At 43.8% G+C, this 13,417-nt stretch overlaps 1 protein-coding gene across 2 annotated transcripts in view; it reads right to left on the bottom strand.

Annotated features, from left to right (window-relative positions):
* The window catches only part of LOC311110283 (uncharacterized protein), a 107,889-nt gene extending 95,798 nt beyond the window's left edge, over positions 1–12,091 (bottom strand). Inside the window, exons 1-4 of one of the 2 annotated variants that reach the window (XM_084188824.1) lie at positions 11,953–12,091; positions 11,612–11,836; positions 11,064–11,194; positions 9,198–10,865 (exon numbers count right to left, since the gene is read on the bottom strand). In XM_084188824.1, the coding sequence (XP_084044950.1) occupies positions 9,759–10,865; positions 11,064–11,194; positions 11,612–11,828 (1,455 nt within the window). In that variant the 5' untranslated portion in view covers positions 11,829–11,836; positions 11,953–12,091 and the 3' untranslated portion in view covers positions 9,198–9,758. Of the gene's footprint in view, positions 1–9,197; positions 10,866–11,063; positions 11,195–11,611 lie in introns of those variants that run through there. The other variant, XM_084188823.1, reaches the window with a different exon arrangement.
* Between the last annotated feature and the right edge of the window lie 1,326 nt (positions 12,092–13,417).

Raw genomic sequence — 13,417 nt, 5'->3', positions numbered from 1 at the left:
GTCAAACCCATCTCTAACACTGTGATTCAAGTACCAAACAATATGGAACCATTGGAGTTTATTATAGAAAATGTCCATATGTGTTGATTCAAGAATGAAGTATAATGTTTAGGTTCGACTGAGATAAGGAAAACTCAGTCCCTGCAATGACACAAAAATAACCAAGTCAGTCAGCACTGAGTTCATTTTGTATTTAATTTCAACAAAATAGTCATACACTCACATAACGTAGAATTACACAGAAGTAGAATAACTGTTATCACTATGGTAACAGTTTACGTTTTCTGTAAATCTGGTACCCATGCTTTGATCAAATTAATTATAGAATACTTTGGAAAAGGTTCAACATTACATTACACACATCTTCATCACGTTGTCAAGTAAACATGAATCAAGGCACTCATTTCGCATTATAAAACACTAGCATCAAACAACCGGACAAAGTTGTCACTTTTTATCAGTGAAGCATTTTTACAGACACCATCACACCAACCATCACCATATAATCTACTCTGCCTCATCATACTCATTCTTTTCTCAGTTCACCTCATCCAGTTCCCTACTACATCCAAAACCAACAGAATGAACTACTAAGAAACAAACTTGTACTACACTATGTGCAGGGGTTAAAGCAAAAAGTAATCCCATGACAAAAACTCAAGTCGATCTCAGATCGATTGCCTTGGGCCAAGTTAATCTCCCTTTCATGTAAAAAAGTCACGACCATCATGCTTTTAGGGAAAGAGGATAATTTTGTACATGTATTAAACTGCGAGTTTGACCAATTCCAGTCCCCTTGCTTAGGGGTCCGGGGTCCTCCCTGTGATAATTTGTATGTAGAAAGACTGAGAAGCTCAGTTCTGGTAACTTTTTAAAAGGCCATCCTACTCCAAAATTATATAAAATAAAATGATTCTGACTCCATCTAAAATATAATTCCCACCTCCAGAAATGGCCCAATAACATTTAGGTAAAAATGATATAAATATTTTTACATATTGGACCATGCATTTAGCCTATGCATGGTCTATATTATAAGATGTGCTACCATCAATAAGCATTATTACCTGTAGGCCAACTGATGTAGCATAGAGGCTATAAAATATGCATAGGCTGAAGCATTTTTTAACAAATGCCAAAACTGCTTTGAAAATACATTTTACAAAACTGCTTTCAAAAGTGTTTTCCCGCGATTGCACTAAGAATTGTTGTGCATTGACTGCTTGCCAGAATGCATGTATCCCTCCTATGGCTCTTGCAACTTGAATGAGCCTGGAGAGGAATATGTATCTCGCATAGAAAGGAAAGGGGATACCTAGGCAGTTGTACAACTGAATGCATTCAACTGAAATGTGGCATTTAACCCAACCCCTCTGAATCAGAACACACAAGGTAAATAGGTACAATGCTTAATTTTGGACTGTTTTGTTCGGGAAGCTATTTGGCATGATCCCGTACCTCTCGTGGCATTGCATTTTGTCTCTCATTTTTTTGCATTGTAAAAAAAAAAAGGTAAAAGTTCATTCGAGTTGCCTCTTCGTTAATTCTCCTGCCCCCACAAAGAAACGTAATGTGAAAAAGTAGATTTTCAACCCGGACCTAATATTCTAAGAGTTGATTTGGGTTGGGCCGGCCGGGGTTTATGGTTTGCGCAACATTGTAACCTGTTTGAGACCAACGCTTGGCTGTGTGAGAAGCGCGCCAGTATCTCTCAGATAACTAGAATGAGATTCACTTTCTATAATCTCTCTCCCTGTGCTCTGATAGACATGAGCCTGCAACTCTCATCTCTCAGCGTTGCACTTTTTCATTTATTACCTTATAGAATCATAGCTGCGCGAAGGGTTCTGGGGGAACTGCAGCACCAGTGGCGGCTCCTGAACAAATTCTCAGGGAGGGCAATTTTTCTGATGATTTAGGTGACCTACACACATTTTTAAAAAGATATGTCCAGCAACAACATGAAGACAGGGGCAGCATATAAGTCAATACCAGAAGCATTTATTGACTGATCTCAAAAGTGTTGGCTTACAAAAGCAAAATAAGTTATCACAGTAAAAATAATCAAGGGTGTTCTTTCACATTCCTCAACACTGCATAAACAATATGCATTTCCATAAACAAATGAAATATCAGCTGAAAATACAGCATCTTGGTATTTGTTCAGATTGCAGGATCAACAAGAGCTTTTACCACATTTTTTGATATCTGTTTAATCTTACCTTATGGCCTGCACTTGCTTGTGAAGCTGTCGAGGGCACGTTTGATAGAGACAGCATCGATGTCCTTCTTCTGTAGCTTCTGGTACAGAATGTCGACGTGGGGCATGATTTTGTGAAAAAGCCGCAGGAAAAAAATTAAATCTTCATCATGTAGTATCCTCACGTAGCCAGCTGCCTCTCTCAAGGTGTGCTGGTCAAATGAACCCAATGAACCCGTCCGGATGGCTTCAAAACATTATATGAGGTCGTCTCGATTCTCGTAGACAGTGTTCACGACTCTGCTGTTGCTAACCTCATCGTTGTGGCGGCGGACAGCTAGCCTGTATCCCTCATCCAGTTGAGTGGCAATATTCACTCTCCCAAAAGCAGACAATCTCAAACAGCTATATGTGGGTCTTTGACAGCTAATTTTTCTTAATCTTTTCTGAAAGATGGTGCATGTCGGTTACACCAGTCGCTGTCCAAGCGGTGCTGTCTGCTGTGCCGCCTTCAGGGTGGAAGAGTAAGCAGGGGTAGCAAAAAACTGCATTAGCTACATCGCAGCCTGCTAGCCAGGTTTTCCGTTCATACCAATTTTTGGAAAATCCTCGGGTGTAGGACTTCCCCCCTTTAGTAGACACCTGTTGAATTATTAAATTTGGTCTGGGGGGTCCTAATTGTTTCGTTGCCAATTTATCTTCATTTGTTCGCCGACAAAAAGGAACTTCTTTCAAACACACAATCGAGTTGGACTGAAGCCTAGCCATTTTGATAGTAGTAGTGAATTGAATGAGGCTGCTACCTGGTCTTTTCTTAGTTACGTTCATTCGTGGTTACGTTATGTATGACGAAAGCGCGTAAGTGCAAGCCCACAGACACCCATAGAGAATGTATTGAAAGCTTTGAAATGTGACAAAACTAGATTTTACATGGGAGTCTATGACAGACTTCTGGGCGATTTTCAACCTGACTGAAATCGCCCAAAAAACGGGCGGGGCCATTTGAAGCACGACTTTAGCCTGATTTGACATTTAGTGGCTGGCAGATCAGACGTGAACACTGATAACTGCTGTTGCCGTGATATAATTTTTTATAAATTTATAAAAAAAAAATATTTTTTTTTATTTAATTTTTTTTTTAATAATTGATTAGAAGAAAAATCCCTTCCTTTTCCCGTTTGGCAGTGCGTCGCCCATATCGCCCTATTGAACAAGCCGTCCCTGTGCAGCACCCCTGATAAATTGAAATACATTTGCCAAAAAGTTATAGAATTACTGCTGTCTGTTCAGAAATAAATTAAATCATTCAGAATAGCCTACTACACAATGAGAAGGCCTATAATTTAGCCACAGAGGATCATTAGCTTATGTTTTTAAATAGCCTAGATGTGAATTGTAGCCCAAAAACAAGGAATAGCCTACAGTCGGGAACGCGCGGCAAATCTGTCTGTGAGCAAACAGCATGCAGATAAAACAGGCCTTTCGCAATATTTCAAATACAATCGAAGGAAAACACAGGTTGGAAAGCCAATGGCTCATGCTGAAAAGATAAGACTATGCTGTAGGCTACCAAAATATTCGACCAACTTCCAAATATTGTTTACAAAAGAGAGAGAGAGAGATAGGCTTTTGGCACGAGCACATCGACAATCACCAGCGAGTGAGCTGCGCATCATTGGGTGAGTCAGTGAAACTGGAAAGCATTTTTAGGACTATAATTTCCTCCTCATATAGTAGCCTACAATATGTGTCTCCACACCTAGGCCTAGGCTATTGATGGATTCAAGACAAGGCTGTTTTTATTGATCTCAGATTGTCAGTGTCAAAGTAGCCTGCCATTTCGATAATTTGTGCGGTATTAAAAAAGATTCTGCCAAAGTCTCCAGTCATGTAAAATGACGTAGAATTGCATGAAATGCGTTTATAAAAGGCCAACATTTTCCCGGACCCTAGGCTACTAAAAATGTTTCCCCATGTGTGCAACTTCTGTAAGTGCCTCTACTCTACTGCTCTGTGCCACTACTCAAATGCGATGATATGCTTGCAACGCTTTATTATAAAGGTGATTCTTTTCTCACATGTTCTGGTACCTCAGAACTCCCAAGGTCACCCCCCTTGGGATGGTAGTAGGTACCAGGCACACCGGATTGAGTGTGTCAAGAACTGCAACGCTGCTGGGCTTTTCATGCTCAACAGTTTCCCGTGTGTAACAAGAATGGTCCACCACCCAAAGGACATCCAGCCAAAGACAGGCCATTGGTCGAAAACGGGTCATTGATGAAACGGGACAAAGGAGGATGACACAAATTATGCAGAGCAACAGACGGGCTACAGTTAGTTAACTGACAGTCCAGTACAACATTGGTGCCCAAAGAACCACAAAATAATGCACAGCTCATCGTGTCAAGGTACTAAGGGGTTATGGCTGCCCGACAACCTTACAGAGTTCCACTTCTTTCAGCAAAAAACAAGAAACTGCGGTTGCAATGGGGTAAGGAATGAAAACACTGGACACTGGAGAATTGGAAAAACATTGCCTGGTCTGATGCATCCCCGGTTGCTGCTGTTTTACACTGATGGGAGGACTAGGGTATGGAGAAAACCACATGAGTACATGCATCCATCATACCGCATGTCAACATTGCAGGCTTGTGGTGGTGGTGTGATGGTGTGTTCATGGCACATATTTGGGCCCTTGATAAAAGTGGAGCAACATTTGAATACCACAGGATATCTGAACATCATTGCCAATCAGGTGCATCCCTTCATGGCAGCAGTGTATCCATCTGCAAATAGATTTTTTCAGCAGGATAATGCCCAATGCCACAAGGCTAGGATTGTCTAGGAATGGTGCCATGAACATGACAGTGAATTCAGCTTACTGCAGTGGCCTGCCCAGTCACCAGATCTCAATCCAAGTGAGGATCTGTGGGATGAGATGGAACGAGCTATTCAGAGTAGAGATCCACTACCAGCCAAATTGACACAACTGTGGGAAGCATTGGAGTCAACATGGACCAGCATCCCTGTGGAACGCTTTCGACACCTTGTAGAGTCCATGCCCTGACGAATTGAGGCTGTTCTGAGGGCAAAAGGGGGTGCAACTCAGTATAAGGAAGTTGTTCATAATGTTTTGTACACTCAGTGTATATAGACAGGTGTGTTTCTTTCTAAATCATGTCCAAACAATTGAATTGGTCACAGGTGGACTCCAATCATGTTGTAGTGACATCTCAAGGATGATCGAAGGACAATGGATGCACCTGAGCTCAATTTGGAGTGTCATAGCAAAGGGGTATGAAAACTTACAGTACCAGTTAAAAGGTTGGACACACCTACTCATTCAAGGGTTTTTCTTTATTTTTACTATTTTCTACATTGTAGGATAATAGTGAACACATTAAAACTATGAAATAACACATATGGAATCATGTAGTAACCAAAAAAGTGTTAAACAAATCAGTGTGCAAAGCTGTCATCAAGGCAAAGGGTGGCTATTTGAAATATATTTTGATTTGTTTAACACTTTTTTGGTTACTACATGATTCGATATGTGTTATTTCATTGTTTTGATGTCTTCACTATTATTCTACAATGTAAAAAATAGTAAAAATAAAGAAAATCCCTACACCAGTAGTGTATGTAAATTAGATATTTCTGTATTTCACTTTCAATAAATGTGAAAACAATTCTAAAAACATGTTTTCACTTTGTCATTATGAGGTAGTGTGTGTAGATGGATTAGAAAAATAATCATTTTAATCAATTTACAATTCAGGCTGTAACACAACAAAATGTGGAATAAGTCAAGGGGTATGAATACTTTTTGAAGACACTGTATATTAAGTTCTGCATATGTACATCTCCCTTACCTTGCTCCCCCATCTTTAGTCCACTCAGCAGGTCAATGCTCTCTGGTCCGTCTTCTATGGTCTCCTCTTTGACCAGCAGCAGATCAGGCTTCCCATCCTCCATGTCTACTGACTGTAAGAGATACAGAGTGAGAGGATGTTGGATCAATAAATCTGATATGAGCACCCTGCTATGGAGCATGTTGTGATTGGGAAATTAGGGATTGCTATGAGTATTATGCAAAAATGTTAGTTGATTTGATTACTTGACACTCTTTAATGGATTGATAATTCAAGGGCATGGTCCCACACTTAAGATAAAATGAATCAAGACCTGGGCCCATATCCACAAAGATTCTCAGAGTAGAAGTGCTGATCGAGGATCAGGTCCCCACCTGTCTATATAATCTTATTCATTATGATCTAAAAGGCTAAACTGATCATAGATCAGCACTCCTACTCTGAGAGGCTTTGTGGATACGGGCCCTGACCTAATATCATTCAGACAGTAGTTTACATTGGGTTCACCTCAGTGAGACTGTGTGTGGTCCTGTGCTGCTCAGCTGGTTCCTCTGTGGGTTCAGGTGGTGTAGTCTGGTTGTCCTCCATGACCATGGTCCCCTCAGGGTTCCCCAGACCCTCCCCACACCCCTCCTCCTCCACCAGCAGCACCTCTGGACCCTCCTCCTGGAAGAGAGGTGATACAGATTACACAGACATACACTCCCTCAGGTACGTACACACACACACAGATAATAAACACAGTTTCAACATGGAGTGTTTACCCATCCCCACTACGTTTGAGTCCTATACTGTAGTTACATAATTGTTGTTAAACCCATCATGGTGAACATGAATATGATGTTGTGGGTAAATATGAGTCAGCTATGATAAGTCAAAAGTAATCATCAGACAAACATGACTAAACGATTGTGACGTGTACAGTAGGTGTTTGTTAGTGTGTGGGTATGTGTAGGGATATTTAGTAAGTGTATATTGGTTATAAAGCGCTGTTGGGTGTATGCAGAATAGGGTGAGATCAGATGTGATGTATATTAGACATGCTCCGGTACTTTGGCGACTAGTAAACTTCCCGCTTTGGGCTGGATGTGTCAATGTGTGGTTCAAACATGCATAATCTATGATCAGAATTACTGTCTTACCTCAATTAGCCACGAAATCCCTAGTTTGAAAGCGACAAACAGTTTTCTTGAAGCTGTGCTGCGCCATTTTCCCTACATTTCCCCCCACATGGACCAGCCCCCTAGCAATTCGAGTTCCAGCCAATGACATCCAGCCCCTCGCCATTTGAGTGACAGCTTGCAAGAATCACACACAGCAGAGGAAGAGAGAGAGCAATGACATGGTGCACATAGACTATATATTAAAAAGTATGTGGACACCCCTTACTTACAATTAGTGGATTCGGCTATTTCAGCCTCACCCATTGCTGACAGGTGTATAAAGTCGAGCACAACGCCATGCATCCTCCATAGACAAACACTGGCAGTAGAATGGCTTTACTGAAGAGCTCAGTGACTTTCAACGTGGCACCGTCATAGGATGACACCTTTCCAACTAGTCAGTTCATCAAATGTCTGCCCTGCTAGAGTTGCCCCGGTCACCTGTAAGTTATTGTTATTGTGAAGCGGAAACGTCAAGGAGCAACAACGGCTCAGCAGCGAAGTGGTAGGCCACACAAGCTCACAGAACGGGACTGCTGAAGCATGTACAAATCGTCTGTCCTCGGTTGCAACACTCACTACTGAGTTCCAAATTGCCTCTGGAAGCAACATCAGCACAACAACTGCTCTTCGGGAGCTTCATGAAATGGGTGTCCATGGCCAAGCAGCTGCACACAAGCCTAAGATCATCAGGCGCAATGCCAAGCGTCGGCTGGAGCGGAGTGGTGTAAAGCTCGCCGCCATTTAACTCTGGAGCAGTGGAAACACATTTTCTGGAGTGATGAATCACGCTTCACCATCTGGCAGTCCAACAGACAAATCTGGTTTTGGCGGATGCCAGGAGAACGCTGCCTACCCCAATGCATAGTCCCAACTGTAAAGTTTGGTGGAGGAGGAATAATGGTCTGGGGCAGTTTTTTCATGGTTCGGGCTAGGCCCCTTAGTTCCAGTGAAGGGAAATCTTAATGCTACAGCATACAATGACATTCTAGATGATTTTGTTCTTCCAACTTCGTGGCAACAGTTTGGTGAAGGCCCTTTCCTGTTTCAGCATGACAATGCCCCCATGCACAAAGCGAGGTCCATACAGAATGTTTTGTCGCCTCCCGAGTGGCGCAGCAGTCTAAGGCACTGCATCACAGTGTTGCGGCGTCACTACAGCCGGAGTTCGATCCCAGGCTGTGTCACAACCGGCCGTGACCGGGAATCCCATATGGCGGCGCACAATTGGCCCAGCATCGGGTTAGGGGAGGATTTGGCCGGGGGGGGCTTTACTAGGCTCATCGCACTCTAGCGACTCCTTGTGGCGGGCCGGGCGCCTGCAGGCTGACTTCGGTCGTCAGATGAACAATATTTCCTCCGACACATTGGTGCATCTGGCTTCCGGGTTAAGCGAGCGGGTGGTAAGAAGCACGGCTAGGCGGGTCATGTTTCGGAGGACGCATGACTCGACCGTCGCCTCTCACGAGCCCGTTGGGGAGTTGCAGCGATGATACAAGATCGTAATCACGAAATTGGGGAGAAAAAAATACAAAAAAATGGGGTTTGTCGAGATCGGTGTGGAAGAACTTGACTGGCCTGCACAGAGCCCTGACCTCAACCCCATCGAACACCTTTGGGATGAATTGGAACGCAGACTGCGAGCCAGGCCTAATCGGCCAACATCAGTGGCAGACCTCACTAATGCTCTTGTGGCTGAATGGAAGCAAGTCCCCGCAGCAATGTTCCAACATCTAGTGGAAAACCTTCCCAGAAGAGTGGAGGCTGTTACAGCAGTAAAGGGGGCGACCAACTCCATATTAATGCCCATGATTTTGGAAAGAGATGTTCGACAGGCAGGTGTCCACATACTTTAGGTAATGTAGTGAATGTGAGGTAGTATGCAATTTTAAGGGGACCACTTTTGGCTCGTGGGCGCTACTTTCAGAACTACTGGCTAAAAAGTATAATAAGTCTTAGAATGAAAAGTTCAATTTTGTGTTTATTAAACATAAACAAGTTTTAAATACACCATATGAAAACCACAAATGTCTCAACTAAAAATCTGCATGAACTTGATAAACTGCATACATTTTCTCAATAAAAGTGTCTTGGGAAAAAAATGTAGTAGTTGAATGGAAGCATTTGTGAACATCATATAGCCTACACCAGGGCTCTCCAACCCTGTTCCTGGAGAGCTATCGTCCTGTAGGTTTTCACTCCAACCCTAATCTAGCACACCTGATTCTAATAATTTGCTGGTTGAGAAGCTGAACCAGACTAGAAACAACTGGGCTTGGAGCGAAAACCTACAAGAGACCCCTGGCCTACACAGTACAAACACAATATGTAACAGACTTTTTAGTCTTATATACTGTATGCCTTATATATCTACCCAGGAATATTCAACACTGAAATCTGTTACTCTAATTTTTCCAAATGCATCTGTGGATCTTTTCTGCTGACAACAATTTAAATTAATCTTTGTCTTTAATATAGGGTTTGATCTAAATGTCAGAAGCTATCGGGTGGAATGGTTACTTTCTATATTAGAGTGGAATGTTTTTTCTGCTGGTGTATCCTGAGGTAGCTCCTCTCTGAAAACCTCTTACTGCAGTGCGTACAAGCAAATGGCCTTTCTCCCGTGTGGACCTTCAGGTGCATCTTCAGCTGGTGGTGGCGGGAGAACCTCTTCTCACACTGGGGGCAGCTGAAGGGTTTCTCCCCTGTGTGGACCCTCTGGTGCCTCTTCAGGTTGCCAGCCTGGGCGAAGCGCATGTGACACTGGGTACAGCTGAAGGGTTTCACCCCTGTGTGGACCCTCTGGTGCCTCTTCAGGTCACCAGCCTGGGCGAAGCGCATGTGACACTGGGTACAGCTGAAGGATTTCACCCCTGTGTGGACCCTCTGGTGGATCTCCTCCTTCTGGGGGCAAGGGGAGTTTATCGCGACATTTGAATTTGTCTCTAAGCTTTCCCTATTATCTAAGAAATCTCTGCCTTGTGAGTGTCCTTCTCCTGAGTGAGTCTCGTCTGCATTCCATGTCAGAGGAGCGTCGCCCTCCACTTTCACAGTCACTTCATCTATGACTATAACCTCCCCTTTCTTATCTAGGCACCCTTCAGAGTATACACTACTACTGTACTGGTTCCAGTCCCCTCTAGACAGATCCGTCTGTGTCTCTAAACCAAAGGATATGTTGCCAGGGTCCATCTCTGTAGCGTAAGAACAAGACAGATCATCACCGCTAGTGTCTAACGTGTCACCATCTCCACAGGAATGAACCGTCCTCTGGCTCTGGTAAAATACTGGTACGTATTCTGAGCCGGGAGCAGTAGGACAGCCCAGTGGCCCCAGCCCTAGTCTCTCTGGGTCTGATCGGTGGTCAGATCCTGTGTGTAAGAGTCTGTGTGTTACAGTTAAAGTCTCTGTGTCCGTCAATGACTTGAGGATGGTGTTCGGCGTTCCACTGACCTCCGTGATGCTGCGTCGGGGCCTGGCCTGCGGCACAACGGCGGTGGCGAGGTCCTCCATGGCTACAGGGATCAGCACTCCAGCCACTGCGCCAGTCTGGATGTCTCTGCTGTGTCTTGAGTCCTCCTCTCCTTCAGTTCTCTCCTGCTTGACCCCAGGACCTGCAGCCTCTGTTGACTGACACAAAAAAAGAGGAAGTTATTACACATACATGAGTGGAATTGGATAACAATGTCAGAGCTCTCACAAGCTCCCTTATGGCAGATACATGAGGATGTACATGTAAGCAAATTAATAGCTGAGGGGAGCCTTTCTGAAATAAAATGGGCCACATTTAATGTACTGTCATTTTTTATGTCACACTATGACACAAACCTCTATCACGATAACATGCTGGGTTGAGGTTCCACTCCCCTCATCTATAGCTATGGGTTGGTCATCTCTCCACGAGTTGTGTTCCGCTGGCTTCACAAAGCTCCTGTGGCCTCCAGAGCGATGTCCTTCACCTAAGAGAGTGATTGGGGGGGAAAAGGGTGGTTAAGTTAGGTGCGGTCAATGCTCAACGCTATATTGTACACTGTCTACAATTGGCAAGGATGTAAGGTAACACTTCTCATAACTTCTTGATATACTATTGATGGATTGATTATGTACCATGCATCACATTATTTTAATTGAGTATGATCATAGGAAACTCAGTAAATCAAGAATCTGGTTAGAATATGATATTGTCTTTGTGCAAGAATAATTTGTTCTTAATTGACCTACCTGGTCAAATAAAGCAAAAAAAATAAAAAGCTAGATAATCAGGGGAAGTATTGGATACTATCCAAAATTGTACCAAGACCCAATTCTAGGTAACACATCTGAACACATGCGCAGAGAGGAAAGGGGCGATAGCCCCTGCCTTCTGCTAAATGTACCTCTTGCCATTCCTCTGTATCGGTCGAGGATCTTGACACTACTGGGACGACTGGCGAAGACGCGCTCCCGTGCCACCTTCAGTTCCAGTAGCTGTAGTTTCCTCCGCAATGCCCTGTTTTCTTTCTGGCTTTGAGTTATTTCCAAACGAAACACTGCATAGTCGTCGTCTACGAGTTTACAGATCTCTGCAACGGCTGAATTCGCTAGCACCTCCATGATGGAGGCTAATTGAGTGTGAAAAACCATACAGTTAGCCATTGTTAGCAGCTTCTAGCTAACTAGCGTTACCTAAATAACATCTATCAACCAAGTCCTAATTCCAACGCGAATTAAACATTACCTGGGGAAAAAATAAGTGATTTTGGGCAGTCAAATGAATCATATTTTGAGTTCCAGGGTGTTAATACACGTCTAAATAACAACAATAAAAACGCTAAGGCGGAAATTGTTCTTGGTCACTGTTCTCTTCCGTTTACACTGAAATGAAAGGATCTTATTGGGGCGCGTCATAGCTGGAAGGGTGTGGTTAAAGGGAAAACGTATGCGCGCTGTTCTTTGAAATACGGTACTGCTTATTACATAATGGGGTCTTTTTGGAGGCACAAACTGCGATGTTGGGCAATGCCCAAGGGGAAATTGTCGGGGTTTTGGGTAAACGCCGAAGAAAATAATGTCTGTGGGAAACATGCTTAGGAGATCTTCTACGCCCCCCATTTATCCTCAGAGTTCGTACTGCTTGGTGACCTAAATTGGGATATGCTTAATACCCCGGCCATCCTACAATCCAAACTAGATGCCCTCAACCTCACGCAAATTATCAACGAACCTACCAGGTACAACCCTAAATCCGTAAACATGGGTACCCTCATAGATATCATCCTGACTAACATACCCTCTAAATACACCTCAGCTGTCTTCAACCAGGATCTCAGCGATCACTGCCTTATTGCCTGCGTCCGTAACGGGTCCGCGGTCAAACGACCACCCCTCATCACTGTCAAACGCTCCCTAAAACACTTTAGCGAGCAGGCCTTCCTAATTGACCTGGCCCAGGTATCCTGGATGGATATAGATCTCATTCCGTCAGTAGAGGATGCCTGGTTGTTCCTTAAAAGTAATTTCCTCTCAATCTTAAATAAACATGCCCCATTCAAAAAATACAGAACTAAGAACCGATATAGCCCCCCCCCCCCCCCCCCCCCCCCCCCCCCCCGGTTCTCCTCAGACTTGACTGCCCTTGACCAGCACAAAAACATCCTGTGGCGTACTGCATTAGCATCAAATAGCCCCCGCGATATGCAACTTTTCAGGGAAGTTAGGAACCAATATACACAAGCAGTCAGGAAAGCAAAGGCTAGCTTTTTCAAACAGAAATTTGCATCCTGTAGCACTAACTCCAAAAAGTTTTGGGACACTGTAAAGTCCATGGAGAATAAGAGCACTTCCTCCCAGTTGCCCACTGCACTGAGGCTAGGAAACACTATCACCACCGATAAATCTACAATAATCGAGAATTTCAACAAGCATTTTGCTACAGCTGGCCATGCTTTCCATCTGGCTACCACTACCCCGGCCACCAACTCTGCACCCTCCGCTGAAACTTGCCCATGCCCCCCCCGCTTCTCCTTCACACAAATTCAGACAGCTGACGTTTTGAAAGAGCTGCAAAATCTGGACCCCTACAAATCAGCTGGGCTAGACAATCTGGACCCTTTCTTTCTAAAACTAGCCGCCGAAATTGTCGCAACCCCTATTACTAGTCTGTTCAACCTCTCTTTCATAACGTCTGAGATCCCCAGAGATTG

This window comes from Coregonus lavaretus, assembly GCF_964263955.1.
Source record: "Coregonus lavaretus genome assembly, contig: SUPER_35_unloc_3, whole genome shotgun sequence".
Classification (NCBI taxonomy): Eukaryota; Metazoa; Chordata; class Actinopteri; order Salmoniformes; family Salmonidae; genus Coregonus; species Coregonus lavaretus.
This window is presented reverse-complemented; position numbering and strand designations above follow the sequence as displayed.